This window comes from Atractosteus spatula, chromosome 11 (assembly GCF_055471065.1).
Source record: "Atractosteus spatula isolate fAtrSpa1 chromosome 11, fAtrSpa1.hap1, whole genome shotgun sequence".
NCBI lineage: Eukaryota > Metazoa > Chordata > Actinopteri > Semionotiformes > Lepisosteidae > Atractosteus > Atractosteus spatula.
In genome coordinates this window covers 34,100,443-34,119,574 of record NC_142716.1, presented here as the reverse complement: position 1 = coordinate 34,119,574, position 19,132 = coordinate 34,100,443, and the positions used below count along the sequence as shown (strand labels likewise).

At 46.6% G+C, this 19,132-nt stretch overlaps 1 protein-coding gene across 1 annotated transcript; it reads left to right on the top strand.

Moving 5' to 3' along the window:
- The first annotated feature begins 651 nt into the window (after positions 1 to 651).
- Positions 652 to 17,672, top strand: vamp4 (vesicle-associated membrane protein 4). Its single transcript, XM_088927354.1, has 8 exons — positions 652 to 864; positions 5,827 to 5,928; positions 8,706 to 8,752; positions 9,901 to 9,951; positions 13,272 to 13,372; positions 15,089 to 15,168; positions 15,555 to 15,606; positions 16,269 to 17,672. Exons 2-8 carry the CDS (start codon positions 5,863 to 5,865, stop codon positions 16,292 to 16,294), a joined length of 423 nt encoding a protein of 140 aa, XP_088783480.1. The 5' UTR covers positions 652 to 864; positions 5,827 to 5,862; the 3' UTR covers positions 16,295 to 17,672.
- The last annotated feature ends 1,460 nt before the right edge of the window (positions 17,673 to 19,132 follow it).

Below are 19,132 nucleotides of genomic sequence, written 5' to 3'. Positions count from 1 at the left end.
TACAGTGGAAAGGCATAGGGGCAGACGCCGAAAATAAAATCCATTCTAAAGAAGAATGTTTTGAGTCTTGAATTTAAGTCTCGAGTTTAATTAAAATGTCACATACACACACTGCGAGGATGATGTTACATGACAAATCAGATTCGGATGTGACTGCACTGGGACCGGATGGTGGGTCATTATGGGTGCAGCTGTGACCCGGCCCATACAACTGTTCGACTCCATAAGAAAATGGGAGTATTTTTTGATTATATTAATCAAAAATAAAAAAAGGCTGTCGAAAACCACTTATTTACACTTCCAAGATTTCTCTCCTCTGCAGTGGGCCGTCATCACAGATCTTTACGGAAGAGTAAAGCTTTATAAAAGCCTTCACTCTTTCGTAGACTGTGCACAGTTTTGGGCATTTAGAAACAAATGCCAACGATGCTCAAGTCCACACAATCTGATCCCGCTACTTCCGCTTTCTCCTCCGTCAGTACCCATAGCAACAGGAAATCTTCCAGCACGTGACGCCCTGTCCTGCGAAGATCTTTAGTCTTTTTGCGTAACACTTTACGCTCTCCACAGCGCTGCGGACTGGCGTAATTCCCTGTGCCTGGTTGGTGAATACAGAATCTGCGAAAGACAGTTGTTTAGCTTCCCGGTCAGCTGTGAGTGAACAGGAAGACTGTTTCCCAGTTGAATTACGGATACAGCTGCTGCAGGCCGGCAAGGCTGGAAGTCACAGCTATTCGGTCAGATCGTTTTCAAAGGCCGTTCAATGATGAAAGAAGAGTGACAGTTGTTTTCTGAATAATCGAGAGCTTACACCCCGGGGACTGCGAGTGGACCAGGACGATAGACACGTCAGTCACAACGCAGGTATGAAGATCTTTCTCCCCTGGCCTGTCATCGCCGAGTTCAGTTCAGATTTTTGAGTTCAAACTGAAACAGTGGCGACTGCTGGTTTGTGTGTCTCTGCAGCTGGCACTGCCCTTGGTTCGTCCTCAGAATTGAGGAACATTTATCATTGCATTCTGATGTAGAAGTCGAACAGATTGATCATTTACTCGTCTTTAGTCCAACGTGTGTGCAGGTGTTAATTTCTGACACATCCGTCGATCGCAGGCTCGTTTTCCTGAACAGAAGTACTTCCTATCCTCAGAACTAAAATTAGTTGCTCTTAATTTCCGTTGAGGCTCCCTGGTTCTGGTCTCTGTGCGAAGTGTGACGTAGAAGATTTAATGTCTTCAAGATTTGACTCCTTAATGTCCTCTTTTAAGACTTTTAAACGCGCTACTATAATCGCCTGTAGGGTGCATTTCTCTAGCATGAGCAGGTTAAATTCTTTCACTCGGTCATCACACATCAGTGGTCTCAACTCAAAGTTCCTGTCTTTATAAAGCAGTCCGCACTCATTGACTAGGGATCAACTAATTAAAATGGTTAATTACTGCAGTTAAGAGGTTTGATTGAGAGGTCAGTTTGAAGACTCGTGGGGTTCTGGCCTTTCAGTTGGGTTGGGAAGGTTGATGTGCTATTACTCCTTTTTGAGCAGGATAGTGAAAGAAGTCAGTAAAGTCATCGGTGCACAACAGCTACAGCTGCCAGACATCTGTACCACACCAGTACTTCAGAAGACCAGTATAATCACTGACTCATGACCCGCCTTTATAGAGTGAATATGAGCGTGTACATCAGGATATGGATTTAGACTACCCAGATTTAAGTGCAGTAGAACTAATTTACCCATTATTCCCAAAGCTATTAACCTGCTTTATTTGGACAATTGATATTGTACATTTTACTTTATTTTTTATCATGCTTAGATTTGATCATATTTTGTATCTTGTGCATCTGTCTCACACAGGATCAAGTTTCAGTTTTCTGTCTAAATGGTAAAGATTATTTAAGACGCTAACTCGTTTTTCTCATCTTATGCAAGTATGTTTCTTATTTGTTAAGGGGATCATGTTGTGTAACATCTGTTACTGTATGTATTGTGTTATGTGTTTTACTTCAAGTAGGTAGCCGTGTCAGCCTGCGTAGGCTGCAAAGGAACAGGTAAAGGTTTAGGCCATGTTGACAGGAAAAGCCAAGAGACACAGCGTTTCAGCTGTGGAGCCTGAAGAAGAAGCCTCTTTTCTTTTCAGCATGGACTGAAGCTTTACCTGTTCCAATGTATTTTACTTGCCTGGAAAGCACATTTCCCTTCTGGGACAGTTACGGATGTAAGTAAGCCATGTCTTGCCAGCCCCGCGCTGCTGATATCTTTAAGTGTCTGATATCTGGAGTTATGGTTGGAGCCCAGAAATCTTGGAAAGCGCTGATCTGCTTGGAACCACTGACAGAATTGGACACCGCTGCTGCAATGACTCTTGATTGCTCCACAACGTAGACTAATCGTCAGGAGAAAAAGTGAGGTGTTGTTAATTGGGTAGGGTTGATCAAGAGTGAGCTGCCATTGTGTCGTTGCTGTGGGAGTTTTCTCTTTGCCCTTGACTGGCACATCGCACCACCGTGAGATTACTGTGCCATCGTTAAATTGAGCATAATTGGACCCATTTCCACTTAATTATTTCAGTCTGGGGTAGCTAAAGCCTGTCACTGCGTCTTCTGGTTTTCATTACACCCATGATTTCCTAACTATATAATGGAATTAATTCTTTGCTTGATCAGAATTCCTGTTTTTTCCAGTCCTTTTGTCCCGGTGGTGATGTAGAGGAACCTGTAACCTGTGCAGGGTCTCCAGGACCAGGATTAGCTTGCTCTGATTTTTAAGGCATCCACCACGCCTGTAATTCAGGAGTTGGAGACTCCTGTCGTGCACGGGAAGGGTTGGGGGCGTGTGGGCAGTCATGTGGCTGCACTTGTCAAGAAGCCTCTGGAGGTTGTGTCATTGCAGCCCTGTCTTTTCTGTGTAGATATTAGTAATGTTGAGTAATCACTGTCAGCATGTCTGAGCATCGGTGCACCCAGTGAGAATGCCTGCAAACAACCAAAACCCTCTTTAAGACTGCTATGTGTTTTATTTATGTGTTGAATTGGGGGAAATTATCCAGTTCTCTCCTTGGGTTAACAATGTTTTGGAGGGTTAATTAGGCAAGGTTCATGGTATTCTCTGCCATTGATTAAACGTCATCTGTAAAGTCTGTATGCTTGGGACTTTATAGGAAGGGGTATCTACAGTATACCCTTTTATAGGCTTACTCTAACCCTTGGGCAAGGTGCATCTCTTGGAGTAAACCACCACCATCAATTATAATTATTTTATCACTGTAACAAACAGCAATTTATTTTTGTAGAAAGTGAACCTGAGATACCTGTCTACTAGTTATATTTGCTGCTGTGTTGAATATGAGTGTTTTATTTTCCTGATTTTACAAGCATTTAAACCATATGGCCATGTATCACATTTGTCACCTGTGTAAGTTGTTTTGAATAAAATGTATTTCTTGATCCTTATCTCTCTTTTTTCATCCATCACGCTCTCTCTGTTTTCTGTCCTCTCCAGTTCCTCCTGCAGCCCCAGTTGCGCTCTGTCCCATTTTCTGTATCCCTTCTCTCTGCATTCTCTCTCTCGTTGTGTTCCTTGTTTACTGGAAAACTCAGGGCTGCTTCTGGCCTCTCAGGATTTCCTGGGAAAACAGTTTTCCAAAAAACCAGCCAGGAAAGCTGGCAACAAAATAGAATTCAAATTTTAATCATAAATCATTAAAATTTGACATATTTTTGGTTGTGACAGCCCTGTTGATAAATGGTACCTCTCCACTGTCAACACAGTGTGGGTTAGTGGTTAGACCTAAGGTTCTGGGAGAGAGGTGGTGAGGCAGTGGGAGCTTGAGGCTGAGCTGGAGCTAAGAGGCTGGTGGAGGAGGCAGTGTGGGCTTGAGGCTGGAGCTAAGAGGCTGGTGGAGGAGGCAGTGTGGGCTTGAGGCTGGAGCTAAGAGGCTGGCGGAGGAGGCAGTGTGGGCTTGAGGCTGGAGCTAAGAGGCTGGTGGAGGAGGCAGTGTGGGCTTGAGGCTGGAGCTAAGAGGCTGGCGGAGGAGGCAGTGTGGGCTTGAGGCTGAAGCTAAGAGGCTGGTGGAGAGAGGCAGTGTGGGCTTGAGGCTGGAGCTAAGAGGCTGGTGGAGAGAGGCAGTGTGGGCTTGAGGCTGGAGCTAAGAGGCTGGCGGAGGAGGCACTGTGGGCTTGAGGCTGGAGCTAAGAGGCTGGCGGAGGAGGCAGTGTGGGCTTGAGGCTGAAGCTAAGAGGCTGGTGGAGGAGGCAGTGTGGGCTTGAGGCTGGAGCTAAGAGGCTGGTGGAGAGAGGCAGTGTGGGCTTGAGGCTGGAGCTAAGAGGCTGGTGGAGGAGGCAGTGTGGGCTTGAGGCTGGAGCTAAGAGGCTGGCGGAGGAGGCAGTGTGGGCTTGAGGCTGGAGCTAAGAGGCTGGAGCTAAGAGGCTGGTGGAGGAGGCAGTGTGGGCTTGAGGCTGGAGCTAAGAGGCTGGTGGAGGAGGCAGTGTGGGCTTGAGGCTGGAGCTAAGGCTGGTGGAGGAGGCAGTGTGGGCTTGAGGCTGGAGCTAAGAGGCTGGTGGAGGGAGGCAGTGTGGGCTTGAGGCTGGAGCTAAGGCTGGTGGAGGAGGCAGTGTGGGCTTGAGGCTGGAGCTAAGAGGCTGGCGGAGGAGGCAGTGTGGGCTTGAGGCTGGAGCTAAGAGGCTGGTGGAGAGAGGCAGTGTGGGCTTGAGGCTGAAGCTAAGAGGCTGGTGGAGGAGGCAGTGTGGGCTTGAGGCTGGAGCTAAGAGGCTGGCGGAGGAGGCAGTGTGGGCTTGAGGCTGGAGCTAAGAGGCTGGTGGAGAGAGGCAGTGTGGGCTTGAGGCTGAAGCTAAGAGGCTGGTGGAGGAGGCAGTGTGGGCTTGAGGCTGGAGCTAAGAGGCTGGCGGAGGAGGCAGTGTGGGCTTGAGGCTGGAGCTAAGAGGCTGGTGGAGAGAGGCAGTGTGGGCTTGAGGCTGGAGCTAAGAGGCTGGTGGAGGAGGCAGTGTGGGCTTGAGGCTGAAGCTAAGAGGCTGGCGGAGGAGGCAGTGTGGGCTTGAGGCTGAAGCTAAGAGGCTGGTGGAGAGAGGCAGTGTGGGCTTGAGGCTGGAGCTAAGAGGCTGGTGGAGGAGGCAGTGTGGGCTTGAGGCTGGAGCTAAGAGGCTGGTGGAGAAGGCAGTGTGGGCTTGAGGCTGGAGCTAAGGCTGGTGGAGGAAGCAGTGTGGGCTTGAGGCTGGAGCTAAGAGGCTGGTGGAGGGAGGCAGTGTGGGCTTGAGGCTGGAGCTAAGAGGCTGGAGCTAAGAGGCTGGTGGAGGAGGCAGTGTGGGCTTGAGGCTGGAGCTAAGAGGCTGGTGGAGGAGGCAGTGTGGGCTTGAGGCTGGAGCTAAGGCTGGTGGAGGAGGCAGTGTGGGCTTGAGGCTGGAGCTAAGAGGCTGGTGGAGGGAGGCAGTGTGGGCTTGAGGCTGGAGCTAAGGCTGGTGGAGGAGGCAGTGTGGGCTTGAGGCTGGAGCTAAGAGGCTGGTGGAGGGAGGCAGTGTGGGCTTGAGGCTGGAGCTAAGAGGCTGGTGGAGAAGGCAGTGTGGGCTTGAGGCTGGAGCTAAGAGGCTGGTGGAGGGAGGCAGTGTGGGCTTGAGGCTGGAGCTAAGAGGCTGGAGCTAAGAGGCTGGTGGAGGAGGCAGTGTGAGCTTGGGGATTGAACTGAGAAACTATGGGAAAATATTTATAAAATTAGAAAAAGGGTAAGAGTTGCCTCTGTGCTACATATTCTGTCTGTGCTGTGAGTGTTGGCTGTGTCCAGGTCTAACTGGGGCTGCGCTGCCCGTGTCTGCCTGCAGGGGGAACTGGAGGGACAGGAGCTGCACGGAGACGCCATGCCGCCCAAGTTCAAACGCCACCTCAACGACGATGACGTCACGGGATCAGTGCGCAGCGAGAGGGTGAGAGAGGGAGACGGAGGGAAAGAGAGTCTGTGCACACACCTTACATATTATTTAGTGCTGGGGATCCCTGTCCTGGTCCTTGGGTTCAAGGACCTCACTCGCCTGCTGGTGAAAATGGGTTTAATTTGAACTCTTTTGACTGGTTTTGGTCCCTAAACTGTTTGTTCCTAAGCAGTTGCCTTTCCCAAGTTGCATTTCAAAATTAGCTTAAAATCACCAGTTTTTGTGAAGGAAAAAAAAGTTTGAAAAGCAACTTATTTGTTCAGCTGTTAAACTTAACAGCTAGGAGGTACAGTATGTGGGTCACCAGGACTATGAACCCCTAATTTTGTGCACCTTTTGTTCTTAATATGGCTTAATATAGACAGCAACAACCCGAGTCATTAATCCCACGCAGAACAGGCACCAACCTTTTTAGATATAATCAAATTGATATTTTTATGGGTATTTATGTGGAGTGTTGACAGCATGAAATACAGCATATTGTTTACATTGCATTTGAGTACTGTATTTAATTACAGCTAGTGAGTGAAATGTCCCATCTGAGGTTACTGTCTGATCTCAAGACATCTGTCTTGTGAAGGTGTAGTCTTGGTGTATCAGTAACGTGACTTCATAAATTGTGATAAAATCTTTCACAGATGGTGTAACTTTCTAAGATACATTTATCTTAATTTTCCACATGAATGCCTTTGAGTTGTGTTATTTCCGAACATAGGTTCACGTGGGAAGCCACGAGGTAGAAAAAAAAACAGGAAAGATTTAGACAAATAAGGAGAAATGGCTAATATATGAAATCAATATTTCACTTGGGTGTTTATCAGTGAATAGATTGCATTAAGCAATGCCACAGTTCTGTGCTAGATCGTATTAGCATTGAAGGGGCAGAAGTGTTAACAGGTTTCAGGAACACTTAATATAAACCTCAAAGGCATGTTGGTATTCTGCCAGTTACAGGAAATGAGATGTTATTCATAGGCTCTTACCAAACCTCCACCCGCTGGGGTAGTGCCCACTGACTGAAAACATGTTTATTGTAGCACCCATCCAGAAGAAGAGTAAAAAACTGCACCCCAGGCGTAGACATGAAAGTCTTATTTCTACTACGTGAGGAGATGTAAATGATAAATAGACCTTAGCCCTTGGATCACCTGTCTGGCACTAGGCTGTTTTAGATTTCCTCATCAGAGGATAGCCTGATTGAGATCTTGTTAATGGAGACGGTACACAGTACAGAAGAGGGGCGGATGTGCCCATTGGGGTGATGTGGGGTTGGCAGAGCTGGGAGATACAGATATGGGGAAGATGAGGCCTTCTCCTCCTCTTTCTGGGTCCCTGACATCCCTGCCTGTCCCTTCCACCTTCTGGGCCACCAGCGTCGGCCGGCCCCGCGTCGTGTTTTGGCCAGGATGATCACAGCGCGGGGATGTTGCACAACCGATGACAGCTCTCGGTCTTTCAGATCCTCCCGGTGTGCCCTGAGATAATGACACGGCCGCGCCCCTCTCTTTTTCATCTGCCGTTTCTGTTGGTTTTGGCAGCTGCTGAAATGTCTTGGTGGCAAGACAAGATGATACAGTATGTCTTTAGAAGACAGGGAGGGTGGAATCCTTACCCAGGGTCATTTTCCCTGAAAGTGTGATCTCTGCACGCAAGCCACACACATTACACTGATCCTGTCGCAATGAGCAGCAGTCGATGTAGCAGGAATGTTAAAAATATAATTGACTATGAATTCCAGACAAAAGAACTGTAACAGGGTGACTGTAAATGCCGTGACTTCTCCTCCTCTTTCCTGGAATAAAATGTTCTTGAGAAATACTGTAGGATTTGTGCCCTCGCATTAAAAATCACATCTCTGGAGCTCCAAATCTGTCAGTGTACATTGTCCTTACTGTGGCCGAGAGCCTGAACAGCGCACTCCTGAGTTTATATTTCTGTTTCTTTATATTGATTTGATTTGAGAGAAAAGTCATCGCAATTCTTATTTGGCACAAATTAGTAATGTCTTTGCTATACTCTTGTAGCCTGTGGACTCCCCTTTTTTAAGCTGTCACTTTCAGTGCAGAATTCCAACCTGAGCTCTTTTCTGATATATATACATGCCTTACAAATTCAGGTACATAGGATCCTTGGTCTTTTCTGGTTATCATTCTAACCAGATGAGAGCCACCTTGCTCATTCATAATTTGTAAATGTATAGTCTAACTGAGACATTTAATTGAACCATTTGTGGTTAGATCATTAAAAAAGTTCTAAAACTGTGCAACATGTAGTTAGAAATTAACATGTGGCCTCTACTGCACACTGAGCTATTGACGCATATTATTTCAATGACCATGGCTTGGTTCAAATTGTAGGCCTTGCACTTGACGGTTGCATTTGGTTCCTGCTCTTAATGCATGGAAATCCACTGTGAAGGCCTGGGTTTCTTCTCGTATATCTGAAATGTGCTCTTGTAAATGAGAGCCACTTCACACAGCACGCTGTGTCCTGCCAGGGTTTCGGAAGAAAATGCGTAAGACACTTATTCCTGCTCTATGTTGAAGTAGAGTGTCTGATAAACAATGACAAGTGAAAAAGGACTTAGGAAAATTGTTTTTAAAAAGGGGACAAAGTGAATATTGTAGGAATGTACAGAAAACTGGATAAATTTGCAACCAAGGACTCAGTAGAAAGCAGTCTAAAAATATAATGGAAAAACGTTTTTTTTTCCATGAAATTAAGGGTTCAGTAAGTTTAAGTTCTCTGACCTGCTGCTGTCTGTGTTTCAGAGGAACCTGCTGGAGGAAGATTCGGATGAAGAGGAAGACTTCTTCTTGTGAGTTCCCTAGTTGCAGCCCTGCTCTCCTCGTGTGTGTGTTTGGACTGTGCTGTCAGTGTGTGCTGTCCTGTTTGCGTGTGTGTGAGCAAGGCAGACAACACTTTGTGAAACTGCAGTCCAGAGCAGCATATCTGTGTGTTCTGTGTTTAAGACTTGACACACCACAGAGCTCTCTCCTGCTGGCACACTCTGGGATCATGTCCTACTAGCACAGCAGGACTAAACAAAAGCAAACTTAACATTCACCAGCAGGCTGTGTTAGTTACTCAGCTCATCCTTTCATCCACAGCTCTGCTGATCTCAATCTCTTGCTTAGGCTGTTCAGTGAGCAGCTTTATCAGTATTGTCCATTGCAATATTTTACTACAACCAGCACCTCAATTATTGTATAGATCCTTTTAACTAACAATTCAAAAAGTCAGAAGCTGGTTGTAAGAAAATCTTCCAGTGGAATGAATTGGAAACCACAAAGAGTGCCCTGTCTGCTTTTTTTCGATTTTCTTCTCACTTGTCTTGCTCCTCATCATTCTGTCTTTCACTTTCACTCCCATACTTAGTCTTTCTGTGATCCTCTCTTCATTCGCCCTCTTACAGCTCTGTGTGTCTCTCTCTATGCAGCGTCTCTGCGTATAGCTATGTGTGTAGCTGTGGTGTTTCTGTCCCTGTGTGTAGCTGTGCTGTGTGTCTGTCTGTATGTAGCTGTGCTGTTTCTGTCCCTGTGTGTAGCTGTGCTGTGTGTCTGTCCCTGTGTGTAGCTGTGCTGTGTGTCTGTCTCTGTGTGTGTAGCTGTGCTGTGTGTCTGTCTCTGTGTGTGTGTAGCTGTGCTGTGTGTCTGTCCCTGTATGTAGCTGTGCTGTGTGTCTGACTCTGTGTGTGTAGCTGTGCTGTGTGTCTGTGCACATTTCCCCCAGCTGGTTCCTCTCCAGTTACCAGTTACCAGCGGAGCGATGCTGTATTCAGAGTTGCAAGGTATACTGGTGACACGTGGACACTTCCTGCTGGTTAACTGAAATGCACCTCTATGTGTGTGTCTGTTGGGTGAGATTGTCTGTGTCCTTTTGTATTTCTAATGTGTTGGGCTGGAATGTTTGGAGAGGTGCAACTGTAACAATGAGACTCACTTTCATTTTTTTCTGTTTTGTCAGGAGAGGACCTACAGGACCTAAATTTGGACCCAAAAATGACAAGATCAGACAGTAAGTCACTGACGGACCTTTTGATAATTCTGTGTTTGCATAGGTGATTTGCCTGTGCCAAGACATTGCCCGAGGAGGCCTGAAAGGAGAACTTTCTCTGTCCTGTTGAGCCACTATAGGACATCCCTCCCACTGTTCCTGAAAACCATCTCTCCATTCAAGGAAAGATTATCATATTGTATTTCCCTTAGGAGGCATGCTTAGCTTCAAACATAGCATATCAGAGCAGAGTTAACTGCACTGCTCCCTGTATCAGAATGCTTAAGGTGAGATTCACATATTGATGTGGACAGTTTCATTGAAAGTGTCAAAGGAAAATCCAGTCTTTCCTTTCAACTTACCGATTTTACAAGAGACACTGTTATATGCAGAAAGGTCTTTCGCCTGCCATTTAAAAATGAATAACAATAATGTGTGTGACTCAACTCCAAGCACAAAAGGATGCAGACACCATTACAGCAGCTCCTGGTAGCCTGTCCTTGTGTGCCATGCAGGGACAGATGTGAGTTATTTATATTACATTTTGTGGAGCACAGGGGACGATCTACGATACCTTTTTGATAAGGGTATTCTTATTTTAATTTGCTAAGGCCGTGTATTTATGCCACCCTCTCCCTAATCCATGGTAGTCTCTGTCTCCGGCGTCTGTGACCTCAGCCCAGTAGAGCCCTCAGTGACTCAAGAGTGGTCCCCACAGCTGTCTGCTCTGATTACACCTCACCCTGTAGGCACAGATGGCAGCTCCTGTAATAGACACCTTCCACAGGTAATCTTCTCATCAACAACAACAACAACAACAAGCGCTCGGGTCCTGCAGGACTGCTGGCTCACACCAGGGGGTTTTCCAGAGCTGATGAAATCAGTAGAGTATTACACAACACAGCCCAAACAATGCAGTCCATTTAACCCCAATCCAGCACTCTTTACACAGAGCTCCAAATTCTTTACTAATTACAGATTTTAACATAAAATACAGAATCCTGCAGTCTGCAAACTAGAATAACCAACCACAGAGTAGCCTTGTTCTAGTGTACTGTGGAAATTGAGCATTCAGTTTTGATGAATTGGGGAATTCTACTAGTGCTTGCCTGGTAAATAGAGATGAAGGTAGTCATGAGGCACATGTAATACATTTATTTCAACCAGATCAGTCTTGAAGAACTTGATCCAAAGTGGATCAGTGGAATTATCAACCATTCATCACGACTGGACTTGGGGAAGCAGACAGGATAGAGGAGGGGTGATCCAAAAAGCCCTGTCCTATGAAATTAAAGGAGAGACAAAACACTGACCAAAATATGGAACAGACTCAAATACAGCACTTTCTGGATTCTTATTTTATACATCACCTACAACTAGAATTAGGCAGTTAGCAGACATGTAGACATGTAAATGTGCATCTGGTAGTGAAATGATGAAATTAAACAATTAAGGCTATGCTGCTGTGAAGGGTCCACAGTGCAGTGTGACTCTGTATGGAGCTGTTATCCAAAACCTGCAGCATTTCAAGGCATCATAATACTGTTCTCAATGTGCCTGCAGACCGCTTTCTCTCTAGTGCTTTTGGTCTCTCTCTTTGATCCCATCTCCATTCGTCTCTCCCTCCCTCTGCCTGCTTGTTAGTGTGGCTGCAGTGTGTTTTTCAGTGTCTCGGAGTTGGAAGAAAACCTAAGTTCTTTTCCAGACCTCCGCTGTTGACCAATCAGGCCCCGCAGTAGCCACGGCTGGGTCGTGATATGTTTAGTTACGGCTCAGCCAGGAGTCGTGTTGGACACCTGCTTTATATATCAGGGAGGCGGGGAAAGCGCCGATTTTGATCTGGGAGGCTGAGCATGCCAGGCTGTCCTGGCTCTGCTTGCAGTGGCTGGGCACCGGTAATGTAAGCAGGTGTTGCAGTTTTTTTTTCTCCATTTCCAGGCAGTGGTGGTATTGAATAAAAAGCATTTTGCAGATGGGGAGACAACAAAGCGGCACAATAAAAACTGAGGGGGCGCCCCGAGACCCCACCTGGCATGTTTGTGTTCCCCTGTGGGATGTTATGCGGAGCAAGCCAGCACAACACCGACTTAGGGGCAACCAGCCTGGAAAAACAGCTCCCCACTTTCACACACATGATTTCCGAGCAGCGTTCCCCCCTGGCCTTTCGTTCTGTATTGTTCCGCCTTTCGGATTTCAGCACTGGTCTGTGAGCGGTAGCCTGGAAGTCGCATTACTCAACGTGAGTCGCCTGGCCGGGGGAGCTGAGCACGTGTGCAGGTTTGAAGTGTGCCGTTGAAGCTTCTTTCTGTCGGCGGTGGTGATAACGAGCGCCCCTCGGCTGCCCCGGTCCTTGCCACACCTATCCAAACAGCACCTTGACCAAAGTGACTCTGAAGCTCCAGGAAAGTGAAACCGAGCCTCAGTGTCTCCTCAGTTTTGTTTCGACTGAGCCCAGTTATCTGCTTAGTTTGTACACGTCACACAAATACGTCCCATCATTTTGATTCATAGTAGGCAATGCCACACCCACACCCCTTTCCTAGGGACCCCCACCTCACCACCCAAATAAACCATTTCTTCCAGCTTCTGTACTTCTCCAGTTAAAAGAAACGTATCGACATGCCTGTCAATAAAGGTCAGAAACTGATGTCTGAGGAGGAAAGAGAGTAGTTACTAGAGTCACTGTTACTAGTTGCCTTACCTTTGATCCTCACCAGAGCAAGTGGACGGACAGTGGATTGCACACTGTTTATATAAAAAAATTAAAGAGAAGATAGAGTAGTGGCAAATTCTAAAAATCGAGCAGGGAAAGTATTATTTATTGAATGGAGACTTGTCAAGGAATGATTGTAGCAGAATTTCAGGGATGTCAGAAAAAACTTAGATTTCTTCTGGAGTTGGTGAGTAAAAATTTAGATTTTTATCTTCACTGCTGTTGGTTAAAAGCTCAGGTAACTTGCGGATGGTACTAAATACATCTCTCTGGCTATGCTGCTCCTACAGATGAAATGCCGGAGTTTGGGGCTCCTAGAAACCGTTATTTTAACAGGAAGGGGTCTCGTGATGTAAAATCATATAGGTTTTAATAAGTTGCACTATTTAGAATAGGATCAGCAGCAAGTCATTGAATTTAGGGACAGAAGAACAGTTACAAACAGAGGTAGTAATTGCGTTTATCACACAATCAATGTTGTTGATTTGATACTGGTATATAATTCTTGTTATTATTTCAGTTACTCATTATTCTAATTACAGCATTCTCTAAAGGAAAGAAAATGCACATCAACCTCCATGCTTGTAAAACATTTTTGCATTAAGTGTAAACCCTTCCTCTCTGGCAGGGTGCAGACTCAGGTGGATGAGGTGATCGATGTCATGCAGGAGAACATCACTAAGGTGATCGAGAGAGGAGAGCGACTGGATGAGCTGCAGGACAAGTCTGGTGAGAGAGAAAGGGGACTGATGGGCCTGGGGGACTGGCCGGGGGACAGCTTGTGGACAGACTGGGAGTTATTAAGCTAGTGTTGGTTGATGTTGAAGTCTGTCATTCCATAATATCCATTTGATGAGCCAGATGAACTTTTTCACATGAACATAGATGCTTGTGTCAGAAATCTGCAGTGAACTGGAGCAGCTGATAAATGGTATGGAAGAAATGTGTGCTGAATAATAAAGAGCAGCAAACAGCAGCACCCAGCCACACAGCCCATGGCACCCTAAGGCCTTGATTCACCTGTAGATCAACGGTCTTCTGCCTGTCTTCTTTCCAAAGCAGAACACAGTGTTAGCCTCAAAAGAACAGAGGTGCACACACGAGTACAGACACTCGTGATTCCCTGAGTTACAGGCCTGCTGACTGACCGCTACAGATGTTATCTCTGTGTTACCAGTACTTTCACAACCTTGTTCCCCCTTGTCTCTGGGCTGCTGGAACCCAAACTCCCCTCCAGTCACTGATCTCTCAACTGCCAGTCCAAAATGCCAGATTTGCTGACCAGTCTTTCAGCAGCTGGGCACTGAGCCTTTCCAGTCCAGCTCACTCTTAAGCTTCAAAACCAAACACATATTTCAAAAGTTCTGTTCAGCTTCCCTTTAGACTTGAGCATGCCCCCGTACCTTTGCTTTTCACTATTCATTTGCCGTTGTTTTTGTTGGAGGTGGCTTGTCAGAATGCCGGCAATGCCCAGGCCCAGGCCCAGGCGGCTCTGTGCTGCAGTGTGTGACCTCTGGGGGGTGTGTCTGTACCTCAGACTGTCTCCCAGCTGGACAGCTGCCACCCCCATTGCACAACTGCTGGCGCGACCTGCCGACTCCTGGACGCTCAGTATCATTGCTGGAATTACAGGAAGCCAGACAATCCCTGGTTAATCCTTGGGCTCTGCGGTCATTCCGCAGGTGAATCAGGACCTCGGCATGCTGTAGCTGGGCAGCTGAGTGCTGCTGTGGACGGATCACTTTCCCTCTTCCCTGATACCCTGCCTGGCTGCACCGATCCCTCACATAATTCCACTTATTTCAGCAGTGCACTGTCTTTAAAAGCTGCACGTTGTGTTTAACACTTGCTGAGTAGCTTTTACTCTTTAAAAACCCATTATTCATTTATTAATCTTGCCAAAAAAAGAAAATACTGAAGTCCTGAAGATCGGTACATTCCTTAAGTAGTGTGAGCCATCCAGGTTCGGCCAGGGAAACAACAAACGCTTGTATCTTGTGTGTGACTTTACTCTGAAGGGCTGTGTAGTGTATTTGTATCTTTGAAGTTCACTACTGTACAGCAACCTGAAGCATAGGGATTCGTTAGCCTTACAGCTGTAGTACGATATAGAACAGTGACACAGGGGCAAGAAAAGACCAGTTAGATTATTTGCCTTGTCCACAAAGATGCACTGGGGCTGGAAGTGCTGGCACAGTAAATACAAGAAATTTTACCCCCAACTAGGTCATGTAGAAATATCCACAGATATATACATAAAGCCTGTCCAGAGATCCATAGGCCTTTTGGAAACGCAAGATCTCAAAGTAGATAGTGCCCATGTCGAAAGTGTACCAGTGTGCTACATTTTAAGGATGCATGAAAGAAGGTTATTGCTACCAAACGATAAGTGAGAAGGAAAATGCCGTGTGCGTTCTTGATTATGCTCTGTTTGCTCCTGTGCAGAGAGCCTGTCTGACAATGCCTCGGCCTTCAGCAGCCGCGCCAAGCAGCTACACAGGAGGATGTGGTGGCGAGACTGCAAGGTGAAGGCTCTCTCCTCGTCTCTGATGGCATGATTAGTGTCGGATTGCATTCCTGAGCTGTAGTGTGGCTGGCTTCCTCCTGCCTGTGCTGTCCTGGGACTGGCTTTTCACATTTCCGTGCTAGAGTCTTTTTCTGTTCTGTGGTGCGTTTCGTCTCTGTGTGCTTCTGTGCTGTAAGGTGATTGGATTGGTCACATTTCTCCACTATGGGGTGATCAGTTTGTGGAAGTATCTGTCCTAGGATGTAACTAATCGATGCCAGATTTAAAGCATGATCCATTACTTATGGATCTGTGCAGGTATGTGGGTTCCTTGCTTTGTATTGTTGACCTTTTTCTCATACTTTTTTTAAAAGTAATTCTGAATCAATCTTTTCCCACCTACAGATGAAGGCAATAATCGCTCTGGTGGTGGTCATTGTGCTGCTTATCATCATAGGTGAGCCTCCCTTTCACTGTGTTGACACACTCAATAACCCTGCAAACAGACCAGGCACACCAGCATTGAAGACGCACTGAATACACAGAGCTCTTGGTTTTGCGTGGTTATGACTGAAATCAGGAAGCTGCAGGGATCCTTGCAATCTTATCGGAAGTAGGAGGGCGAGATCCCTGGATCAGTGTGCTATTATTAATAGCTTATCGATAAGCAAATGAGCAAGATGTGCCAAAGTAGGCTGCTCTCGTTTATAACCTTCCCTATGTTCTTAGTTGTTTTCCTGGAAATGGAAATTCACTCCTTTGTTAATTTCAAATGCCCAAGAACTACTGAGTTTCAGCCGCCTAAGCCCCCAAAACAGTTAAAAATGAACGGAAGTAGAAGCCATCTTGAAATGTAAGTTTTGACACCTCCCACACATAGCTGGGGTGGAAAAGTCTGCTTTTCAAGGACTGCAGTGCTTAACATTACTGATCCAGCTTGAGTTCCTCACTACTTCATTTAATTACACATAAAAGGGCACCGTTCTGGACACGATGTGGCCATTTTTTCATCCAGACAGAGTTTATAGATACATTCATACACACGCACAGCTGACCCACAACATGAACTTATTCACACCCAGGAAACTGATGTGTTCTCCATCTCTTCCCTCTCTCTAGTTCCTGTTATCCTGAAGTACCACTAGTGGAAGAGTGGGAGAGGGGCAGCAGGGAGATTCTGCAGTTCAGCAGGAGAGAAGAACCGTCTCTTGTCTCCCCCATCCACATCTCCTCCCCCCTCTCCCCTGCGCACAGCCCTGGAGACCGAAGACTGATATCCTACCTTTCCTGTGCAGTGGGACAGTCCAGTACCAGTTCCCAAGGCCCAAAGGGATCACGGGAACAGCATGCTGTTGGAAGAGCGGGAACTGCTTTTACCCTGACCAACTCTCACTTCCTGTGTTCCACAGCACAGCGATTTCTGTCTGCTCCAGCTTTTGGGGATGGATCCTTTTATAATGATATTCCACTGATTTAGGTGCTTTGATTCAACTCCCTGCCTCTTCAGAGATTCACAGAAGTCTTTAACATTTGCCTTTCATGGAAAACACACTTTGGGCCTGTTTGAAAGAGGGAGGGTGCCTGTGAGCTGATGTGTGCTTGTCCGTATTGTAGCTCTGCTTGGTGAAGTACCACATCACCATCTGCAGTCTGTCTTTGGAGCCTCTGGGTTTGAGAGCAGGGGAGGCTGTGGACCACTGGGGACAGGTGTCTGGGTCAGGAGCAGTGAGAGGTTTTTATAATCCGACTCCCCAGCCAGTCCAGACTAGCAGCTGACCTGTGGTACTTCGGAGGTTAGTGGAGGGACCTGGTTGCGTTCACACTGAGCACTGACTCCCTCAGATCTGTTTGGGCCAGCTGCAGTAATGGACTGTGTGTTTTATGTAACCTTAGGGTGGATGGAGAGGCAAACCAGGGTCCCCTAGCTTGTATACTATATGTCGAATCCTTTCAGACTCATATTTGGTCAAAATGAGCTTTTTTCATCTGGATATAAACATGCAATATGCAGGACTGGGTCTTATAGGTATGTAGGCTGTTTTATTAGCCTCTCCTTTAAACAGGGAAAATAGTCTAGTTCATCACTATCTGCTGCTGTGTTAGTGGGGCAGGCGGGTGTGTCTTAAAGTATAAAATGAGATAGTGCAGGAGCTGTAGTAATTACTGGGGTTATTCCAGGTTACACAGTGATGTTTAATGTATAGCTGCAATGTTTGTGAGACTGATTGGCTGAGGGTGTGCTTGGGCTGGGGATCTCTAACGCCAGACACGATGGGGTAATATTAAGCCCATCGCATGGTGTTATGTCATTCTGTCTTTGACAGCAGTGGTGATAAGATGGGTCTAACATTCCCTTTCTCAATTCATAAATATATCTGAAAAATTTGTAAATTAGGATCTAATCTTTATCATTTTTAATTTATATGTATATATCTCCTCAGTGCATATATTTCAGGACGTTAATGTGTTTGTGAACTGTGACTTGTTTAATGTGTTTCTTTGGAATAAAGTGGTTTAAAGCGACTGCTTCGGGATCTGTCTCTTTCTGACCTGAGAGGAGAGGGTGAGGAGCTGGGCGATCGCTGCAGCTGGTGCTGCTGGTGCTGCTGGGGCTGCTCCAGAACAGCCTGTTCCTAACCAGGATGCCTCGTGTCTCCAGCGCCTATTGGATTACATCGTTATTGCTTTTCGATTACAGATCTGCATAGTCCACTGTGCGGCTTGTTTCAGTATTTCTCTTTGCAATCTGGTGTCCGCAGTTCACATTCGTCTGCACTAGGCCTTGTGGACAAGGAGACAGAAGGCAAGCAGGTGTATTTCCAGCATCCCGTCCTCCCCGAGCCATTGTTTTCACTACCCTGGATCTGACAGACTGGAAGTGGGTCTGGATTTCCCGATGAAAATGTGAAAGAGAGCCATAAATCCCCATGGGATCCCATAGTTTTTGCTGCGTACTCCTGGTACCATGGTAAAGCAGCTGATTCGACTGTTAACTGGGTGACTGTGCTTCTTGGAAGTGGAACCCTACCAAACACAGCAGGCTAGCTTTGAGTGGCTGTTCCAAATTGCCCCTTCCTGGGTGCTTTGACTAGTGCGGGCCACTGCCCGTCTTTTCTTGGGACTTGAAGATCACTGCTGCCCTACGGTCACCAGGCTCAGACATGTATACTGTATGTCTAGGGCTCAGGAACACGCCTCCTGTTTCTTGGTGAGACACTGACGTGACACAGTTGCTTTGCTCTTCCTTTCCCTCAAACAGCAGCTGTGTCCTCCAGCTGATTTTCTTCCTGGTCCTGGGTCCACTTTCAAAGTGAATGGAAGAAGATTCAGTCTTTTAGAAATCTTTTGCCTGGGATGTATGGGCCCAAGTGATGACTATGTGCTCCCTTTGGGCAGCAAGCTGTAGCCGGCTGCTTTTATGAAAGCATTGTTTTGCATCTTTCTTGGCGTGCAAAGGACGGATGATCGTGGCCAGTACACAAAAACATTGCTCTGCTTTAATAATGCTAAGCAGGTGTTTTCCCAGTTACAGAAATCTAAGCTCGGCCTGCGAGCCAGCTTTGTGGCGACTGGCTGTATTCCCATGAACGGCGTAGGGTGTGGACACAGCTGGAAGTAAAAATGGTGTCGCTTTTTTAAACATAACACTTGGCAAATACAGCACACCTTTTTGATCTCTGTGAGAATGTGTACAACCATTACCTAATTCCTGAGGGAGGAGAGCAGTCTGCTAACGTTACTGAATGTTCCCCCCCTCTCAGTCTCTCTGCCTCCCTCCCTCCTTTTATTCTTTGTTGATGTTCTTTCTAGTCAGGCCGAAGGCATGTGACTTCAGAGCCGTGTGTTTACAGACCTGCCTTGCACTCTTTGTAGGGCACACAAAGTCACCCTCCCTTCAGGCATCTGCTGCTCTGCTGGCCCTATAAAGACTATTTGTTACACTACTTGTTTAATGAGCTCAGAGCCCATTAAAACTATAATAG

Bases quoted from the DNA above. Each gene is read 5' to 3' on its own strand.
- vamp4 (XM_088927354.1), top strand. From the start codon at position 5,863: ATGCCGCCCAAGTTCAAACGCCACCTCAACGACGATGACGTCACGGGA. The intron at 13,373-15,088 runs GTGAGAGAGAAA...GCTCCTGTGCAG, and splicing joins TGAGCTGCAGGACAAGTCTG to AGAGCCTGTCTGACAATGCC. The intron at 15,169-15,554 runs GTGAAGGCTCTC...TCCCACCTACAG, and splicing joins TGTGGTGGCGAGACTGCAAG to ATGAAGGCAATAATCGCTCT.